The 19,905-nt window shown below is 41.6% G+C and overlaps 1 protein-coding gene across 3 annotated transcripts in view; it reads right to left on the reverse strand.

The window, feature by feature from the left end:
* The window catches only part of TSPAN7 (tetraspanin 7), a 231,418-nt gene that overhangs the window by 14,841 nt on the left and 196,672 nt on the right, over window positions 1–19,905 (reverse strand). For 2 of the 3 annotated variants that reach the window (XM_058186593.1, XM_058186594.1), the window contains exons 3-5: window positions 19,823–19,897; window positions 18,082–18,177; window positions 12,071–12,226 (exon numbers count right to left, since the gene is read on the reverse strand). In XM_058186593.1, the coding sequence (XP_058042576.1) occupies window positions 12,071–12,226; window positions 18,082–18,177; window positions 19,823–19,897 (327 nt within the window). The remainder of the gene's footprint in view (window positions 1–12,070; window positions 12,227–18,081; window positions 18,178–19,822; window positions 19,898–19,905) is intronic. The other variant, XM_058186596.1, reaches the window with a different exon arrangement.

Below are 19,905 nucleotides of genomic sequence, written 5' to 3' on the forward strand. Positions count from 1 at the left end.
GGAAAAAGGTACGTCTTATACTCCGAAAAACACAGTACTTATTCATTTATATTAGTTCAATTTTTTTACATCAGTGTGAATAACTTTACATTGAACTTTATATCCTGCACTTTGACACCCATTTCTCTAATGTGCAGGGATCTCTTTGGAGCTCTTTCAAGTCCTTTATTGTTTTAATGACTCTTCACAGTTTAGGGTCATCGGCAATCTTGGCTATTCTACTTCTCATGCCTGAATCCAGACAATTTATAGATATGTTAAAAAGCATCATTTAGACATAATTCTGGGGGACCCACTAACTACATCCCTATTTTGTGAAAAATGCTAACCAGTCATTCAGATACCCTTGGCAAGTATTTTTATATATGTGTATCTCTTTTAGCTTTTGGCTTTACCGCATTGCTACCATCTTTCAGGGACACAATTTGCCAAATTCTAAACAAAATTGTTTTTAATACAATAAAGTGTCTGTCATTAAAATTGATGCTTTAATTGTGTAAAAAAATGGGTCATTATTTTTACAAGATGAATTGCCCAAACCAGGGGTGCTGTTCAGCAGGTTCTGACAGGTTCTAGAGAACCAGTAGCGGAAATTTTGAGTAGTTCGGAGAACCAGCAAATACCACCTCTGGCTGGCCCCAGAGTGGGGAAGGAATGGAGATTTTGCAGTATTCTTCCCCTGCCATGCCCACCAAGCCACATCATGCCCATCAAGCTATGCCCACAGAACTGGTAGTAAAAAAAATTTGAATTCCACCATTGACCCAAACTGTTGAATTCATATCCTTTTAACTTATCTATGAGGCCACAGAAAAAGATTGCTGGTGGTTGCTTCCCTATTTCAGTTCCTTTCCAAATTGGAAGATCATTCAAAACCATTCCTTGTTTATTTTGACATTTTGGCAGGAGTTTTGGCATTTATGTTATATTCGAATAACTATAGCGTATCTTTGAATCACTAACATCTCAGATTATATTTATGGAATGTTTGGTTCAGACTGCATCATGAACAGCTTTGGTCTAATGGACTTGTCTGAATTGATCTAAAAATGATTGGATTAATTTCAAATAGATAAAGATGTACTATGATGTCTTAGTATGCAATAATAATTTGATAGATATAGAATAATTATAAAATACTAATTTTCTAAAACAGATTATTTTAGAGTGTTATAGAACTCTGTAAACTGAAATTTCAGAAGAGAATAAATATTAGTGTAGTTCTTTGCGCAAATACTTAACGGTGCTTGATAATCTGCACGTAGTAATGTACTTAGTCTCAAACATATGAAATATTGCACAAGCAAGAATAGTTTATGATCAGCATGTTTGTTAGACATATCAGATGATTGTTGAATTTATCAGTTTTCATAAATTATGTTTGATTTAAATTGTATATTACTGGGCCAATTTTAAATATACTTATTTAAATTGATAAACACTGAAATATTTTGTTGTTTAGGCATGCACAAAATAGTAGCTTTGTAAAACTGTGGAATACTCAAACATACAAATACCAGAAATCACCAAGATTCCTAAGTCAGCCTTTCAGAAAATTTATTAAGAAACCATACATGGTAAGTTATTAGGAATATTAGTTATGTACAATGCTTTCATGATTCCATTTATTTTGACAGAGCTTTTATTGTGATGCTTTTGTTGTGGCTTTGTTTGCTATTATACACTGCCCAGATTCCTATAATCTTGGGGCAGGTTATAAACACAATTAAATATTTTTTTTACCATTTAGTGATGGCTTATCTTTATTTAAAGCAAGATGCAAAGACTCTTTTTTCAGCTTTAGAGATTTTGGAAAAAATTGCAGGTGTTTAAGACATCTTATAATGACAAGGAATAATGGATGGAAACTGACCAAGGAGAGATTCAACCTAGAAATCTAGGAGGAACTTTCTGACAGTGAGAACAATCAACCAATGGAACAGCTTGCCTTCGGAAGTTGTGGGAGCTTCATCACTTGAGACTTTCAAGAAAAAATGGACTGCCACTTGTCAGAAATGGTGTCGGGTCTCCTGCTTGAGTGGGGGGTTGGACTAGATGACCTACAAGGTCCCTTTCAACTCTGTTAATCTGTTAAATTACTTACACCCAATCAGATTATTCAGACCTGATGTCCTCCAAAATATCTTGTAATTTAAACTAATTGGCTTCTTGGTAACCAATCCAGGAATTCTCAGAGTATGAGCCAACATAACTGGACATTAAATTAGTCTAATTCATAATAGCATATACTGTATCTGTTACCATATGCTACATATTGGGCTGCTTTTCAAGATGACATGGAAACTTATAGTTGGTCTAAATGTAGCCTAAATACTGGCTGATAGATACTGGCATGAGAAAACCACATATTTTGTCTTGTATTGCTTCCTTTTTGATTCTTAGTGCAATTACAAGTACTGGTTTTACATGGGTTGGCAGTAGAGTACTTGCAAGATTATTTTTTTCCTGGAAAATCTTGTGACACTCATTTCTGCAAAGTGAGGAGAACGGAGACTCATCTGCTGTGTTTTTAGTGGGGGTGCCCCTATCCTGGAATTTAATTTCCTCCTATCATTATACTGAAGTGATAGAACATGATTAAGATTTATGCTATATCTAATGTATCAACATTCAGTGCTCTTTTATGAAAGTTTTGTAGAATTCAATGGTCTATTCTTTCTGAGTTGATTTGCTCCCTCTAGAATAGAATTTTTTTTGTTGGTACTGTGTTGTCAAGTATTGTGAGAGGTGGAACTATGGAAGGGTTTCTCCTAAAGTCTATCACCATTTCTATGGTTTTGAGTGTGTTCACTTCTAGATTGTTCCAGTCGCACCATGAGGCTAGTCGTTCAATCTCCCGTCTGTATGCAGATTCATCATTGTCTCGAATGAGACCGATCATTGTTGTGTCATCTGCAAACTTCAGTAGTTTAACAGATGGATAGTTAGAGATGCAATCATTGGTATACAGAGAGAAGAGAAGTGGGGAGAGCACAGAGCCTTGGGGGCCCCCTGTCTTAATTGTATCTGATGTGATTCTGCTTAGCTTCACCTGCTGCTTCCTGTTTGTTAGGAAGCTTGTGAACCACTTACAAGTCTGTTCAGGTACCTGTAGCTGGTTTAGCTTAGTTAGAAGAGTGTCTGGAATGATGATATTGAATGCTGAGCTAAAGTCTACAAAGAGGACCCTTGCATAGGTCTTTGGAGATTCAAGATGTTGTAGGATGTAGTGCAGAGCCATATTAACAGCATCATCTGTTGATCTATTTGCTCGGTATGCAAATTGCAAGGGGTCTAACAGTGGATCCGTGATGGTTTTCAAGTGGGACAGCACTAGCCTTTCAAAGGTTTTCATGACTACAGATATTAGAGCACCTGGTCTGTAGTCATTCAGTTCTTTTTATTTATTTATTTACATTTATATCCCGCCCTTCTCCGAAGACTCAGGGCGGCCTACAGTGTATAAGGCAATAGTCTCATTCTATTTGTATATTTACAAAGTCAACTTATTGCCCCCCCAACAATCTGGGTCCTCATTTTACCTACCTTATAAAGGATGGAAGGCTGAGTCAACCTTGGGCCGGGCTTGAACCTGCAGTAATTGCAGGCTGCTGTGTTCTAATAACAGGCTTCTTACAGCCTGAGCTATCACGGCCCCTATCAGTTCCTTGATGATGGGCTTCTTCGGCACTGGGATGATACTAATGTGTTTGAAGCAAGAAGGAACATAGTACATCTCTAGCGATTTATTGAAGATATGGGTGAAGATGGGGGCCAATTAGTCAGCACAGACTTTTAAGCAAGAAGGAGTTATCTTGTCTGGGCCTGGAGCTTTTCCTGGCTTTTATCTGTAAAATAGGTCTTGCACTTCCTTTTCTGTGATCACTAGGGGTTGTGAACCCAATGGGATGGGGTCAGTTGTAGGAGGCTTGGCCGTTGTTGGTGTGTCTGAAATGGGGGTTGTGGAGATAGGTGGCTGTAGTTTCCTTTCAAAGCTGCAGTAAAACACGTTCAGGTCATCTGCCAGTTGTTGATTTCCTTCTGCCTGGGAAGGCGGTTTGCCGTAGCTGGTGATATTTTTAATTGTTTTCCACGTTTGCTGGTTCATTTGTTGAGAACTGATTCTTTAGCTTTTCAGAGTAGCTTTTTTTTTTGCTGCTCTGATCTCCCTTGTTAATACATTTCTGGCCTGATTGTACAACATTTTATCACTTTTTCTGTAGGCTTCCTCTTTGGAATGATGTAGCTGCTTAAGTTTAGCTGTGAACCAAGTTTGTTGTTATTGTATATTCGCAAGTTCCTTGTCAGTACACATAGGTCTTCACAGAAGCTGACATATGATGTTACAGTATCTGTGAACAGGTCTGCAGAGGTATCTTCAAAAATATTCCAATCAGTGCAGTCAAAGCAAGGCTGTAGCTGTAATTTTGCCTCCTCCGTCCAGGTCTTCATTGATTTAATTGTTGGTTTTGTGGTTTTAAGTCTTTGCTTGTAAGCAGGTACAAGGTGAATCATGCAACGATCAGAGTGTCCTACTGCTGTTCATGGTAAAGACCAATAAGCATAATTTGGTTAGCTAGAGTTCGTAATGCCTTGTTTACACAGGCTTCTGGTGGGACATAAACAGCAATTAGAAGAAATGAGGAAAATTCACAAGGCAAATAGTATGGTTTGCAGTTGATAATTAATATCTCTAAGTTTTCGTCACAGAATTTGTATATTAGTTAAATCCTGACATCAGCTGTTGTTGATATATAAGCATAAGCCTCCTCCCTTCTTTTTACCAGATGTTTCTGTAATTCTGTCTGATCATTCAATCTGAAACCCTGGGATATGCAGGCTGCTATCTTCAATTGATTCATTTAACCAGGTTTCAGAGAAGCATAGGACTGCTGAATTGTAAAAATCACAATTGTATCTGTTTAAGAGGAGTATTTCATCCATCTTATTAGCAAGTGAATGTACATTGGTTAGGAAAATTGAAGGCAGAGGAATTTTATTTCTATTATTTCTTAGCTTGATTAGAATTCTCGCCCATTTACTTCTCTTTCTCCGCTTCCACCATTTGTTTTTTTTGGTAATCCATGGCTCTGGGGAAATAGGGCGTTGGACTTATCTGATACGCTCCTTCTCAGGGTGTGGGAAAGATCATCCAGACTGGGTAATGCTCTGCTTCTCTGCTTGGAGACCGAGTTAGTTTTTTTCTTTAGCCACTCCTCCCTTGCCTGGATCCTCCCCAGTTTGACGAGGATGCAGCGATGATGAGGCTCACCATCTGCGAAAACAGAAAACTCCCGGACTATGGACCAGATGGACACCAGGGTGGGGTTGGATGATCTTTCCCACACCCTGAGAAGGAGCGTATCAGGTAAGTCCAACGCCCCTTCTCCAAGGTGCCAGGAAAGATTATCCAGGACTGGGACTTACCAAAGCAGGTCAGTCATACGGGAGGGCAGTACTCTGGTCCACAGACCCTGCTCCACGCGAGGCTACCCGAGGACTAACCTGCCCACCGCTGTCACAGTTGAATGAGAGGCAAAATGGCTCTACCAACATCAGTTACAGAATACCATGCATCGCACGCCATGCCAAGGCCACATGGTTGATGGTAGGACAGTGAAGCATTACGTCACGAACTGTCTGAAAGGCCTCCTGCGAAGTACCGTCTGCTCAACGGCAACCTCCCACCGGACCTGGGGCATGAGGTCACCTGAAACAAGAAGGAAGAACCCCGGCCCCCGAAAGGAGGAAGAGGCTCCACCAGGCAATGTTGCAGACTCCCAACTGTGCCAGGTGGCACAGCAGTCTGTAGTGCAGATGAGGAGCCATATGCCCTTTAGCCCCTGGAACCACCCCCAGAAACAAGGGACAAAGCCAATGGAAACCCGGATCAGATGGTGTGAAGTTGCGGTAGGCCGCTCAATCCGAGGAGATTCGTGGCCTCTGACCTAGCTGATGGAGATAAGGATAGAAGCAGTGTAAACCCGATCAGTCGGGTCGTAGTGCAACAGGGCTGCCCCTATGGAAGAACGTTAGTTGAGGGAACCCACTGTCTGAGTCGATGTCTAAGCGGAGACCAATCTCACACCCGTAACCAGGCATGCTGAATAAGGGCGATAGAAGAATGTGTGAACAGACTGACTCTGAGACACCAAAGCAGAGCGGTCACTGGGAATAGAAGACTTAACCATCCAGCAAGACCGTAGTTATCACAGGCCCCTCCTATGTGTAGAACTGTGTTGGGACCCTAGAGGGCCCTAAACCCTGTAGGTTGTATGCAGGAAAATTCCTAAGCGGGATATCCCCGGTGAAGGCTGTCCAGGAAACCTGAATGCCTGCCAGTGGAGTGTACATCTCCAGACCTTGATGACTGGGAGTATCTGAAAGGTAAGAACCCCAGCACATGACCCACCAGTAGTACTGGTCGGAACGCCAAAATTCAACAATCCGAATGGACCAGAAGCCCAGACAGTCCAATATTCCAGCCGAGTTCGTGGTTGACCTGCAAGAATGACTTTGCAGCTGACCCTGGGCAGTGTGTCACTGGATCCGAACCTGTTCTGGCTAGCTAACACTAGTTGCTGCAGGAGAGACCAGAAATAGCTACAATGTCAGGCTGCCTCTGATTATATTTAGGAAAGAATACACCTTGACTTCATTTGCAAATAAAGAAAAGTACTTTTACTAAATACATCATGACTGTAGCAGTATAAAGTTGAATCTGAGACAAAATATGGCTATATTCCATATCCCCCCATTTGTCCCTCCTCTCCTCAGGAGGTCAGGCTGGTCTGGTCCAATGCCAGCTCCTTCTCGGCTCCCGTGGTAATCTTCTTCCGCAGGTCTCTACCTATTAATCATCTCAGGAATGCAGTCTCTGTTGAAAAAGCCCGCGCTCTAACATTCAACCGTTAATCACCCCTCCCCTTCTGTTATGTCAGACGACACTCTTAAAGGGCCCTCTTCCCTTACCCTGTATAGGGCAGTGATACATCTTACATCCTTAAACTATTTTACATTCTAACTACTGAATATAAATTGTACAAAAAATATGTGAGGATTGGAGTGAAGGCTGACATACTGTAACCGGACCCCTGAGTCGGTAATAGTAGACCGCTAAACAAGTTATGGCAATTCTATTTGTCCCAGAAACTAATAGCACTCCGCCCCCCGCCCCATAACCAGGGAGTTTGGAGCTGTGCACAAGGCCAGACCAGAGCACGTGCCAGTCCTAAGCCGAGTTACCACACTCTAGTAGCTACTGGTCCACTAAGAAATAGGACAAGAATGTCTATAGGTAACAGAGCAGGAAACGTCCACCTGTCCAGCCTATGGTCATAGCGTATGGGAACACAGGTCGAAGAACTCCCACATGCCATCTCAAAGGTGGCTTCAGCCGAAACCCAGTGACAGGTTCCACCTACTGCTTCACTGTGCTGTACAAACAATTGTAGCTGTTTATCGAGTTACCACCTTGCCCAGAACAATATGGGCCCCAATTCAACAAACTCCAGAAGGGTCAAAGATCTGTGCATCCTGAGCCCAGCAGAACCCAATTCCAGCAGTAGACATGCCAATATCAAGCTGACAATACCTAATCACAAACTCTGTGACATTCTGGCCTGATGTGTTCACCAGAAGAGGTACCACTGCATTCCTATCCTCCGTACCAAGATTGCCCTTAGTGGCTGTGGACGGGAACAGGAAGGGAGGAGAGGCTAATAAAAACGGGAACTAATATAGATCAATTTCCAGCTATTCAGCTTTGGATCTCCTCCACCAACTTGAGGGAGTCAAACTCGGCTGCTCAGATATTAGGCAGCTGTATTAACCTGTAAGGCACAAGACATCTCCTTGCCAGTACTGAATACCCCACTTCCAGAGCTGGCAGAATAACCAAGAAGTCCCTTGCTACCATATGGAGCCCCAGTGCCGAACCAGGGATAGAAAGCTCCCTCTTGTGGTTAATTCATTGTACTGTATCAGATTTTGGAAACGGTTAGATGATTAAGGTACCAGCAAGTTGAACTCTGGAGAGCAGCTTGAAATTCTTTTCCCATGTTGGTCGTGTTAAGGCCATGGCGGCAGAACCAAGGTCCAGCAGTCAGCGCAGACCACGTGAGACTTTGTACCCTTCCAGGTTAGGAAGCTAACTGACTGGGAAGAGCCTTGTCAAAGGTAGAGATAACCAAAACGTGGCCCATGCCACTTGGCGTAGCCTAAGGGCAATACATGTAACATTACTATCCTGGCACTGCTCTTCTCCCGTGACAGACTGACCAGCGCGTGAAGCGAAGTAAAAGCTAGATGGAACTAGGTCTCCCTAGAGGGAGCAGGTCCTCTGCGTCAGACCTGAATAAACAGAAATCTGTAGGTAAATGTAGAGAAGATGTGATAATGTCTGTGAAAAACTGCTCTCTGATGCCACCTGGAGGTCTGGTGCAAAAACAGACATACAGCAACAGTCTGGAATCCACCTCCTGAGAAAGTTTTACGGTAGAAATGACAGCTTCCCCTCAATGAATTGTCTAAATGCTGTCCCTTTAATGGGAGCTGTTTAGAAGTAGCTCTGGCTAGTCTGCCCTGTCAGGGGAATTGTCTACCAGCCACCAGGGCTCTTTCTATCATTGATATTGGGGCTAGCAAGAGCGACACTCGCCCCTATGTCATCAGTCAATAGTGCCTGGGAATGGTACTGTTGTGTCTGCACCCCCCGAGCCGGCCCTCCTGCTAGAAAGTGACTTGGAGCTGAGCCTGCTGCCAGAAAGTGACTTGGACAGTGAGGGGGAAGGGCCGTCAGGACTTACCTCGGGAGCACCGGCTTCCCTGGCTTAACTCCAGGAGCCAGAAGCAGGCCAGGTGGAAGAAATAATGAGGCCTCTGTCCCCTGACTCTTTTCCCCCACAGGCCACACCTGCAGACCCAGCTGACAGCAATCAGGCTTGGTTGAATCCTAGGTTTCGTAGGCAGGAGAAGAGGGAACAACAGAGGCAAGAGTGGGGCAGGTCTAGGAAGTGCTGAGTCATGGAGCCAAACCCCACAGGATATAAAAGGCAGCGAGAGCTGGTGTGTCTCTTTGTAACAGGCAAATCCACTGATTGACTAGAGCTGAAGTTTGTGACTCACCAGCGTCGTGGAAGATAACAAGGGCTCTTGGCGGACGCTAGCTCTTTTGCCGCCAGAGCTAATAGTGCCGGCTAATTAAGCCATTATTCGGACGGAGGCAGAGGAGGACAGAACAGGTACCAATCTTCTCCAGCCATAACCATTCATACTGAGTCACGCGGAGTGACTGTCACCCAAATTCCAATGACGTTAAGGCAGTGGATACAAGGCAGACTGTCTCGAGAAGAGCTCTCCTGCACTGCTGCCATAATGTGTGAGGCTTCCACCAACTTACCTCTTAAACAAATCAGACTGGCTGCCATGTAGGCAGTGGCTGCTCCTTGGAACTAAATGCTGCTGGAGGCATCCCGCCTTCCATCGTTCTAAATTACAGCAACAGAATGCCACAATGAGTTTTAGTGCAGCAGGCATCAAAAAATAACAAACTAATTACAATTAGCTGCTGAAACTTCAAACGGCGCAAGCCTCTTTCTGTGGCATCCTGTCAGTGCGTGAAATTCCAGGCTGATATACAAGCACCTGTCAGCAGCACGAGACTCCTGTCAGCAGCGCCTGTCAGTGGCGTGAGGCTAGAAGGGGACGGCGCAAATAGGCTGAAATTCAGCAAGGCTCTCTGTCCACCTTCGGGTAAGCGTAGGGCGAAGGCCAATGGCAGGCTGGCCTCTCGGGAGTGCGAAGCTCCACCAATTGAATTCCTATTCCTAGTTTTTCGTTGGAAGGCTCGTTGGAATAACAAATAACAAATGGCTGCCCGACTCGCCCGTGACAGGAGCTCAAGATTCCTTTGAAGCGCTTCCCCTCTCTGGTCGACCCACTCTGTCAAGGGAGAGCACTAGACTCCACTCATGCCTAACCGGAATGCCTGCAGCTCAACAGAAGACTCATTAGGTTACTTGAAAGGATCTGTCAATTTGAACAGCAAGGCCGTATCGTGTCGCTGCTGTGATGCCGCTGGGTCCGACCGCCATGTTAGCAGACTGGCTCGCCAGAGCTCTCATGCTGTGACTGCCATAGCGCAGAGCACTGTCACCGCCATATCCTTGGCAGATGACGCAGAATAGCTCAACTGAGCGCTGCTGCCATGGCTGTCAATTATTCATGTGTAATACCGGCAGACTGGCTCGCAAAGAGCATTCCTGCCTCAGGCATAATGGCGCCAAAATTCCCAGCCGCTTTTTCTTGCCACCTCTGCCAGCCAAGTGGCTCGCCATGAGCCTTTCTGTCTCAGGTCCTGAGGCGCCAAAGGTGCTGCTTCCGTCAGTATGCCTGGACGACCCCAGAAAGGGACTGAATTCATAGGCTAAATGCCGAGTCCAATAGTCCAATAAGTAGTCCAGTAGTCCAATAAGGACAATATCTCCTCCGCTAATCGTGGGAGCGGCTGGGACCCTGGCTGATATCTCAGCCAAAATGGAGGGTTACCATGTTCTTATAACCCCCCGGATTGCATATTAGCGATCACTGAGCCTCGCGCGTAAAAAAATTTCTTCAAATAATTCTATTATTTTTCTATTTAGGATGAGCCTCTGTATTCTCAGTCTCAACTTGTGGAAGACTGAGTTGAACTGGGGAGGACCCAGGCAAGGGAAGCATGGCTAAAGAAAAAAACTAACTTGGTCTCCAAGCAGAGCATTACCCAGTCCTGGATGATCTTTCCCAGCACCATGGAGAATGCTTCTTCCTGTGTTAGAATCTCCTCCACATTTGTAAAGAAGAGGGGGAGGGGAGATCACAGAAAGCTGCTCCTTAAAGAAACATTGCTTAATTTTTAGCAGATGATCTTGTGAGTAAGAAATCCATAGTGAGTCGCAGAGAATAATTAAAAATAAAGAAACCATTAGAGAGCATTTCACCGAGGCAGCCTTCGGCGGCGCCATCTTGAAAGGCGTCTCTACTGTAAACCTTAGCACTGAAGAAAATATATTTTTGTGAAATGAAGGTTATTTGGCTTTATATACTGTAAGTGTCATGAAACAAAATTTTCTACTATTTAATCATTCCATTTATTTTTATACACTATAAGATGCATCAATGTTTACAAACCTTGATTCATGGCAATTTTTGCTTTGTACTTCCTGCAACATGAATTCCATAAAGCTATAAAATATACAGTAATAAAACATATCTAATAAAGGATAGGCTCTGATTGCTTATTCTGTTTTCTACATTTATGTAGATTGTTAGCATGTAACACATAAAACATGTCAAAATGATGAATATAAAAAGGGAGGGAAGAAACTAATAAAAGACAGCTATGAAAACTGTCATAAATAGATTCAAGTAGACTTGCCATTTGCACTGAGCAGCTGCTAATAGATTTGAATCTATTTGTTGAATTATTTGCTTTAAGCAATACTTATTATGGGGATGTTTGTAGTCATAACAGGAGTGGTGTTGTGGTCTAGTGGTGAAGATGCTCGCCTCCCACTTGGAAGGTTAAGAGTTCAGTCCTAGCTAGCAGCAAATGTTTCTCTCAGGGTGCAAAAAAAAAAAAAAAATCTGCTGCAAACTCTGTGTGGTGTCAGGAAGGGCATCTGCGAGTAAACGCTCATCCAGTGTCCCCAACTCTCTGCCAAATTAAGGGATTACAGGGCTGCAAAAAGGAAGGGGTTTTTTTTAGTTTATAGTCATAACAGATATGGGAAGTTAGTTGAAAAATCACTGAGAAAGTTTATTAATGGGACTATGTTGAAAACATATTTTTCATGTTAATGCCTGGAAAACATCATGACCAGGATAAGAGCATTAGCAATCCACCAGAAACATTTTTCAGTACATTTATTTAATTTATTTATTTGATTTACTTTTGATATTACTCAATAATAAATAACCAAAGACAGGGTCTCAAAACAGTGGGCATAACAGAGAGATAGAGAAATACATGTATGTATGTATGCATGCATGCATTAAATACTTTATTCTGAAAGCCTGAAATGAACCATACCTTCTGGTTTATTTTAGTAGGCGCAATAGTCATGTTACGCAGGTCCATAGAATTACAGTCACTTGCATTCATACAACAACTTGGGGGAATTCCATGTTCACTAAAATAAGGGCTAGTATTCCAGTTGGTGTAATTCTGGACACCACAACAACTCAGCTAATAAGGATGAGAAAAAGGAAGGAAAAATCGTTACAAAACTGGGAAAGATTTTATGCATTTGATTTCAAAATATTCCAAACAAATAAAGAGAAAAGAAATCTTTCTGAAAATATAGTCAAGGGATTACTATTATAGTAAGCCACAGTATCACAATGGTTAGAATGCAGTATTGCGGGCTATTTCTGCTGACTGCCGGCTAACTGTAATTTGGCAGTTCGAATCTCACCAGGCTCAAGATTGACTCTCTATTCCAATATTACCAGCTGTAATTGACAGTAGCTGCCCTGAACAGCTGCAATTGAACCTGGAACTTCCTGAATGAAAATTATTTGGGTAAAATATCAGAAACTAGAAAAAATGACTAGATAAGTATGGTTTATGCTACTGAATCCATAAAAAACTCTGCCAACACCTACACTTTTTTTATTAATATAAATAGAAAGAGCAACATGTTCAGAATCCATATAGACAGTGTGTTGTCTGCTTACAATTCTTTTGAGTAATATTCATCATAGAAATAATAGTGTTCTCTAAATTTAATCTCATTACAGTGCTTTTCCCTCATATTAATACATATTAATTGTTAATACTAATCAGAATTAATCAAAATTAATGTTACAGTAATCAACCTTAATAATAAAATTAATCTTTCTCTTGTAGTTTTAGAAGTTCTAATTCCTTTTTCTCTTATTTAGCCATCGATAAAACAGATCCCATACCTCAAAATATTCAGTGTCTTCCTTTTCAATTTCAAATGGCAGTTTATTTATTTCTGCACATTCTGAAATTTTTACTATTATCTTTTCTTCTGCGGTGCTCTCCTTACCCTTCCAATGTTGTGCGAACATGATTCTGGCTGCTGTTAACACATGTATTATTAAATATGCATTCCTTTTACTGTATTTGTCTAGTATGATGCCCAACAGAAATATTTCCAGTTTTAAATCTATATGTTCCTTTATTATTTTTTCTAGCCAGGTATGTATTTTAGTCCAGTATTTTTTTGCTTTTGGACATGTCCACCACATGTGGTAATATGAGCCTGAGATTTGATTGCACTTCCAACACTTGGCAGACACATTATTAAACATTCTAGCTAATTTTGCTGGGGGGAAGTGCCATCTATAAAACATTTTGTATAAGTTTTCTTTATATGCAGTGGACGTTGTCAATATATAGTTTCTGTCCCACGACTTTTGCCATTTGTCCAATTCTATAGAATTCTATAGAATACCTAAAAATTTTAGCCCATGCTAACATGGTTTCTTTCTTTTACTTGCTCTTTTTCCATTCTAATAGTCAGTAAATAATTATATAATTTTTAAATCAGTTCTATTAAAATTTGATCCAATTCTGTTGGTTCTTTATAAAAACCATGTTTTCATGTCTTTATAGTATCTAGATTGTATCTGTACATGTGGCCACCATGCTAAATTTATCCCTTGGCTATTCACTATTGTGAATAAGCTTTTTTTCTGGCCAAGTCGCTAGCACAGCTTCTTTATGGGACCTTGCTTGGACCATCAGCTTCATGTTTTACATCATTAGAAATAGTTCAATCCAAATACATTAGATCAATTCTCCAGATGCTGCGTTGTGTCTCAAATGCACTTCTGCACCTGGAGACAGGATTGACAAAAGTCAAAGCAAGAATCTGTATAGCGTCCTTAAATCTCTGGTTAAAGCTTAACTTCTTTCCGCAAGGTCTTGTTCCATTAATCCTCCAAGACAAATTCTCCATCATGGATCAAGGCTATCAAGTCCAATCATGCCAAACTAGATTTCTCCCCAGCTAGCAAGACAAATCTTGCGACAAAGGGTAGAGGACATAGAGAGGCAGGCGGACTTAGGGAAAGCTCCGCTGTTTCTGGCTCCAGATGCCATTAGATGTGTTATTGCTCCTGCTAGCTATCTTAGTCAGTTGGAGTCAGCAAACCACCAGAAAGCATTTGCACTTGCATGGTGCCATTGGCTGTCCTGTATGGCAAGTATAAAAGGATACCATTCACGGAAAGACTCTGTCCCTGCGGCTCAGGAGAAGTGGAGACTGTGGGTCACTTGCTCCTTAGATGTTCCTTTTATACGGAAATTAGGAAAAAACATATTCTGTCAATAGCTGCTAGGTATACTGGCTGTTCCAACACTACCTATCTTCAGTGGCTGCTTAAGGATGAACAGTCCATTAATACAGCGCAAGTGGCTAGATTCTACGCAGCAGCACTGGGGATTCATTGCAAACACATGTCTTCTTCACCATAGTGATGTTATATAACAATTATGGCAAACCCTTTGCACTGCTTAGTCATTTCCTTTTTAGTGTTGAACCTACAATGGGCCACACAGTTTAGGGATTACAACTATCGTATAGTCAGACCATGTATAATTAACACTGGATTTTATTGTAGATTTTAGTTGTTATTTATTATTTTATACTAGAATTTTTAAGTGTATATATACTGAGTGCTTTTATTTGTTCTGGTCTCTGGTTTAAGACTGTAATAATAAATTGTTGTTGTTTTTGTTATAAAAACCATGGTTTTCACATCTTTATAGTATCTAAATTGTATCTGTAGATGTGGTCACCATGCTAAATTTATCCCTGGGCTATTCAATTCCTGTTTGTTTTTCAATTTCTTCTCATTTAAAATAACTTTGTATCTTACAACTTTTTCCATATCCATCACATTTGGGTATGTTAGTGCCTCCATTGTGGAGAGCCAGACTAGTATTTTTAAATAATGTTTTTCTTTGATTTTTGCCCATACTGATAGCAGAGTGTTTCTAATGTAATGTCCTTGAAAGTATTTATGTGTTTTGTATTTCTTGTACTACAGAAAAGCATGCCACCCCAGTTGTAAGTTGTGTCCCTCCAGTATAAGTAATCAGCTATGTCTCACAGTTATCCATTCCTTTAGCCAAGTAAGGGCAGCTGCTTGATAGTATAATTCCCAATTTGGCAACCTAAAACCTCCTCTATTGGTCTTGCATTAATTTCAGCCTAATTCTTGCCTTTCTACCTTGCCATATAAATTTGGTTACCATTCTATTTTAGTTCCTCGAAATATTTCCTTTCTAGCTTTATTGGGATTGTTTGGAACAGGTATAACAGTCTCGGTAAGACATTCATTTTGATAGTGGCTATTCTTCCTAATAGTGATAATTGCATATTTTTCCACTTTTCCAGATCCATTTTGATTTGCTGTGTTAATTTTAAGTGATTGTCCTATTTTATATCATATTTTTTGGAGTATAAGACACACCTTTTTTCCCCAAAAAAGAGGGTGAAAATCTGGGTGTGTCTTATACTCCAAATGTAGCCACTCCCACCCACCCACCCTTCGGACATTTTCAGCCTCCACGTGTCGCATTTTCGAGTGGTTCGAGGCGGCAGGGATCCTCACTTCCACTTGGATTTTGATAACAAGCAGCACAGATCTTTTTATCCATTTAAAACAAACCCTATCACCCTACGTGCATTTAACTGGCGTGGGCAGGGTGGGGTGGGGGATGATTTTCATGAGGGCAGAAGAAGGATTTGGCACTGAAGGCATTTTTGGATTCAGGCGGGAGATCTCTTTTCCAGGAGGAAAGAGAAGGTGAGTCTGCGGAGAAGGAGGGTACATGTGTGGCTCTGCAATGTGCATCGGTGAACCAAGGAGGAAAGCACTTTCAGGTGGCAATGCCGACTGCAGGCTTTATTTTTAGATTCAGGAAGAAAAACATTTTCGGGTGGCAGTGCTGTGATCCCCTCCCTGAATCCAAAACAGGGTGTGCCGCCGGCAGGAGCCGCTCACCCCTTGATCGCTGTTTTGAGGTTGCAGACAGCTTTGTAGTCCTCGCTAAACCAGCTCTTTAGCCATAACACCAGGCAGCTCTTCACCACGCAGTCCTTGCAGAGGGCTTTCACTGAGGAAGGGGAAGGATGCCGGGAGGCTGAAAGGCAGTGGCTGGGGCCCCTCCTTGGCTGTTCAGCAAGTGGGAGCCTCTGCCATCCTATTGCCCTAACCCTGTGGAGGAGACCCAGCAGAGAGCTCCCACCCAGGGAAGGAAGGTGAAAGGCAATCTCTCCCAGCTGTCGTGGGCGGGTGCCGCTTTTGCCAATGGGGTTCCTTGTGTTGCACCTCACCTCTCTAGAGGCAGCTCTGAAAACAGTGCTGGGGAAGGTGTGACGGGGTGGGGGGAGGAAACTGACAAATATGGCAACACACCAGTGAGGTGCAATGCCACCTTTGCAACAGTGTGAGAGATCACACCTCCTGCTGAGCTGGAAGGCTCTCTCCCTTCTCTGCAAGAGCATAAGCAGTTCCATCTGCCTGGTATTCCTTCACCTTTCCTTCCTTGCTCTTTCCCCCCCGAAAGCAGAGGGGATCACACCAAGAAGGAGGAGGAGGCCAGGGCCAAAGCCAGCCTCATCCAGGATGGCGCCCCCCCGCCACCTTTCAGCCTGGGTCCTCCCCCGTATCTCTTGTAGAAGTAGTTGGCGACGTCCTCTGAGACCCGCTTGATGGAGATCTTATCCAGTTGCAGCTTGCCATGGAAGCACAAATAGGCCATGTTGTCAGTGGCTTGGGGGTGGGGGACGTAGATTTGTCTAGCCACTGCTGGTCATTACAGGTAGACAAAGTCATAGGGGCAGCCTGAGGGTGGGCGGGCAGAGGGACAGAGCATCAGCACTCCTAGCTCCTCTGCCTCTCCTCCTCCAACACCGACTATGACATGTGCAAAGTTAAGACCATGCATCTTCCCCCTCCTCTTCAAATGACCGATTAACCCCCACCCCACTTCCCTGCTATGCAAAACTATTTCCTCTCTAAATCAAATAATGGGGAATGTGGCCAACACTGCCACCTGAAAGTGCTTTCCTCCCCAGTTCCCCGATGCACATTGCACAGCCACTCACCTTCCTCTTCTGCAGACTCACCTTTTCTTTCCTCCGGGGAAAGAGATCCCCTCCCCAAATCCAAAAATGCCTTCAATGCCAAATCCCTCTTCTGCCCCCATGACAATCATCCCCCACCAGACCCCACCCTCTCCAGTTAAATGCGCGTAGGGTAATAGGGTTTGTTTTAAACGGGTAAAAAGATCTGTGCTGCTCGTTATCAAAATCCAAGTGGAACTGAGGATGCTACTGATCCTGATGCTAATAGGCAGAGGCAGAATTCTTTTTTTCTTGTTTTCCTCCCCAGAAATTAAGGTGCGTTTTATAGTCTGAAAAATATGGTGGTTTCCCAATTTTGGGGTACTCTAAAAGTTTATTACACTGTCTTTTGATGTGTATTTCTTGTAAGCAAATTATGTCTAGGTCCATTTTTTGCAGTTTTCTAAAACAAGTACCCAGAAGATTTAGAGACCTGCAGAAGCAATATCAATTTCTGACAGGGCAGTTGATCAAACACCAAGTACACTTTAAATGGCTGATACCAGAGGGAATTTTGGTTACCTGGAATGATAAGATGACACAGACTGGACTCTCTAGATAGTGCATATGAATTCTATGACTATTACTTTAAGCCACAGGAGCAACAAAAAAGAAGAGAGGAAGGAGAAAATAGAAGACAAGAAGAATTAATGATAGATGAAACTACGACTAAACAACTAGAAGGAAGTGAACAAAAGAGACGAACAGAACAAGAAGGAGTAAGAACAAAGGAGCAGAAAAAAACAAGAACAACTAGAACGGCAAAACCCACTTAAAAGTGACATAATGAAAGAAGAAACAAATCTACTATCAATGAACATAAATGGATTAAATTGTCCCATGAAGAGGAGAAGACTCTTTACTTTTTACAACAACTATAACCTTTATACTGCAATCCAAACACTGATTTTTAGTTCAGCAGCTCTAAACTTACACTCTGTTGTACATCATCCACTGCACGGCTCTTCTCATCATTTCCATTGTAATTCTGGATGGCTTCAGTGTATGTCCTCAGGAAAGTGTCCTTGATCTAAAATGAAATTGAGACAATGGGATAAACTGCATGAGGCAACAGTCCAATTAATTTTTCAGTGAGCTTTCTCCTGCCCAGCCCCAATAGTGAGGAAACATGATTTTTAGATGAAAAGTCAAAAATATATTTCTCATGTCATTCCTCCTGAAAAAAACCTTAAAGATTAATGGAAGTCATCATTGAACATTCAATAGTTTCCTGTTTTGGTGCAACCGCAGAGAAATGAAAATTAAATATCAGATTTGGTACTGTAAGAGCCAAAATCCTGACTGATAAAGGGAGAAGCAATTATTTAAAAAGAATGAGGCTGTCACGCCTTTAAAAAAACAGCAGGTCTGCCCTCCTTTTCCTTGACCTCTTCACTGTAATGGCATAAAAAAGAATATTCTGTCCTGACTGATGATATAGAGAGGCCTTATGAAAATCAGAATTCTTGTGTAGTAACCCTAACCATTTTTTCCCTAATAAATGTTACAATGTTCTAAGATACTTGCTCTTTGTATTAATCATTTACAGTCCTGCAAGGGAGGAGAGGAGAGGAGAGGAGAGGAGAGTATTAGAAATTAAAATTTAGAAATATTAAAATATTTATTTATTTGACTTCAAGGATCTCCCAGAGGACCATACTTTGAGAACTTTTGATCCAAGTTTCTTAGAGAAACTGGTAAGTTTTCTGGAAAAAACTGATTATTAGTCTGGAACAGTGTATATTTGTGGCAAGACAGAATCTTATTTCTGAGTGTTCTATGTGTTTCTGTGTTAACTTAGGAAAAGACTTGTCTGTTTTAAAGAACTGCAGATGTCATGCTCCCACAGGTTTCAAAATACGTTTTCTGGATATTCAGTCCTTCAAATCTGAAAATGCCAGTGATTGGTTCTTTAGCTGTTTCTAAAAAGCAAACATTCAGGAACTAAACCAAATTGTTGGGTCTTTTTAGAAGCATAAACCATATTCTATATTAATTTTTAACTGTTATTTTTTAATTAGAAATTATAATGTGTTTCTGAACAGAAGTGTCAGGTCCTATGTCACTAAAACAATGTCAAGAGTTTCTTAATTTGAAAAAATATTTTAAAGAAAGAAAGAAAATAGAAAGAAAACCAAAACAGGTTTTCAGGACCAACACTAGCTTTTCGGACTCCCCCCTTTATTATAATTAGATCATTTTGTCAGATAGTCTTCATTCAACTTATGAAAAATATGCCAATATATATATAGAATGGTGCAAGACACATCTGTCTTGGACTAAAATTTTATCAGTCTAAATCAATTTTATTCCTATTTCTAGATATATTGTTATTATAGAATGCAGGAAAGAAATTATTATAGTGCAGGAAAGAAATACAATTTTCAAACCAGCAACAGAACTATTTTAGTTAGGTTTTGCATCTTAAAAATCCTCTCTGAGTTATATAAATACCTGTTCAGTGGAAGTAGCAGAAGAAAAACTGTACAATGAACAAAGAAATAAATTTAACCAACGCCCGTATAAAATAGCAAAAGCCTGTACATCCTTTTACCAATTCAAGAAACACCCACAATGTACAGAGTTGCTGAATTTATTTAAATTATAACACCCAGTATCCTAAGAAGCTTCAGCCTTTGTTGCCATCAACCTACCAACAAGGAAGTTAGACTCACCTCATGACGAAATACAAATCCTGAAATGCCAGCCACTAGCTCAGCCAGGAAGACCAGAGATAGAAACATAGCATACTAAAAAA

This window comes from Ahaetulla prasina, chromosome 5 (assembly GCF_028640845.1).
Source record: "Ahaetulla prasina isolate Xishuangbanna chromosome 5, ASM2864084v1, whole genome shotgun sequence".
In the NCBI taxonomy this organism is placed as follows: Eukaryota; Metazoa; Chordata; class Lepidosauria; order Squamata; family Colubridae; genus Ahaetulla; species Ahaetulla prasina.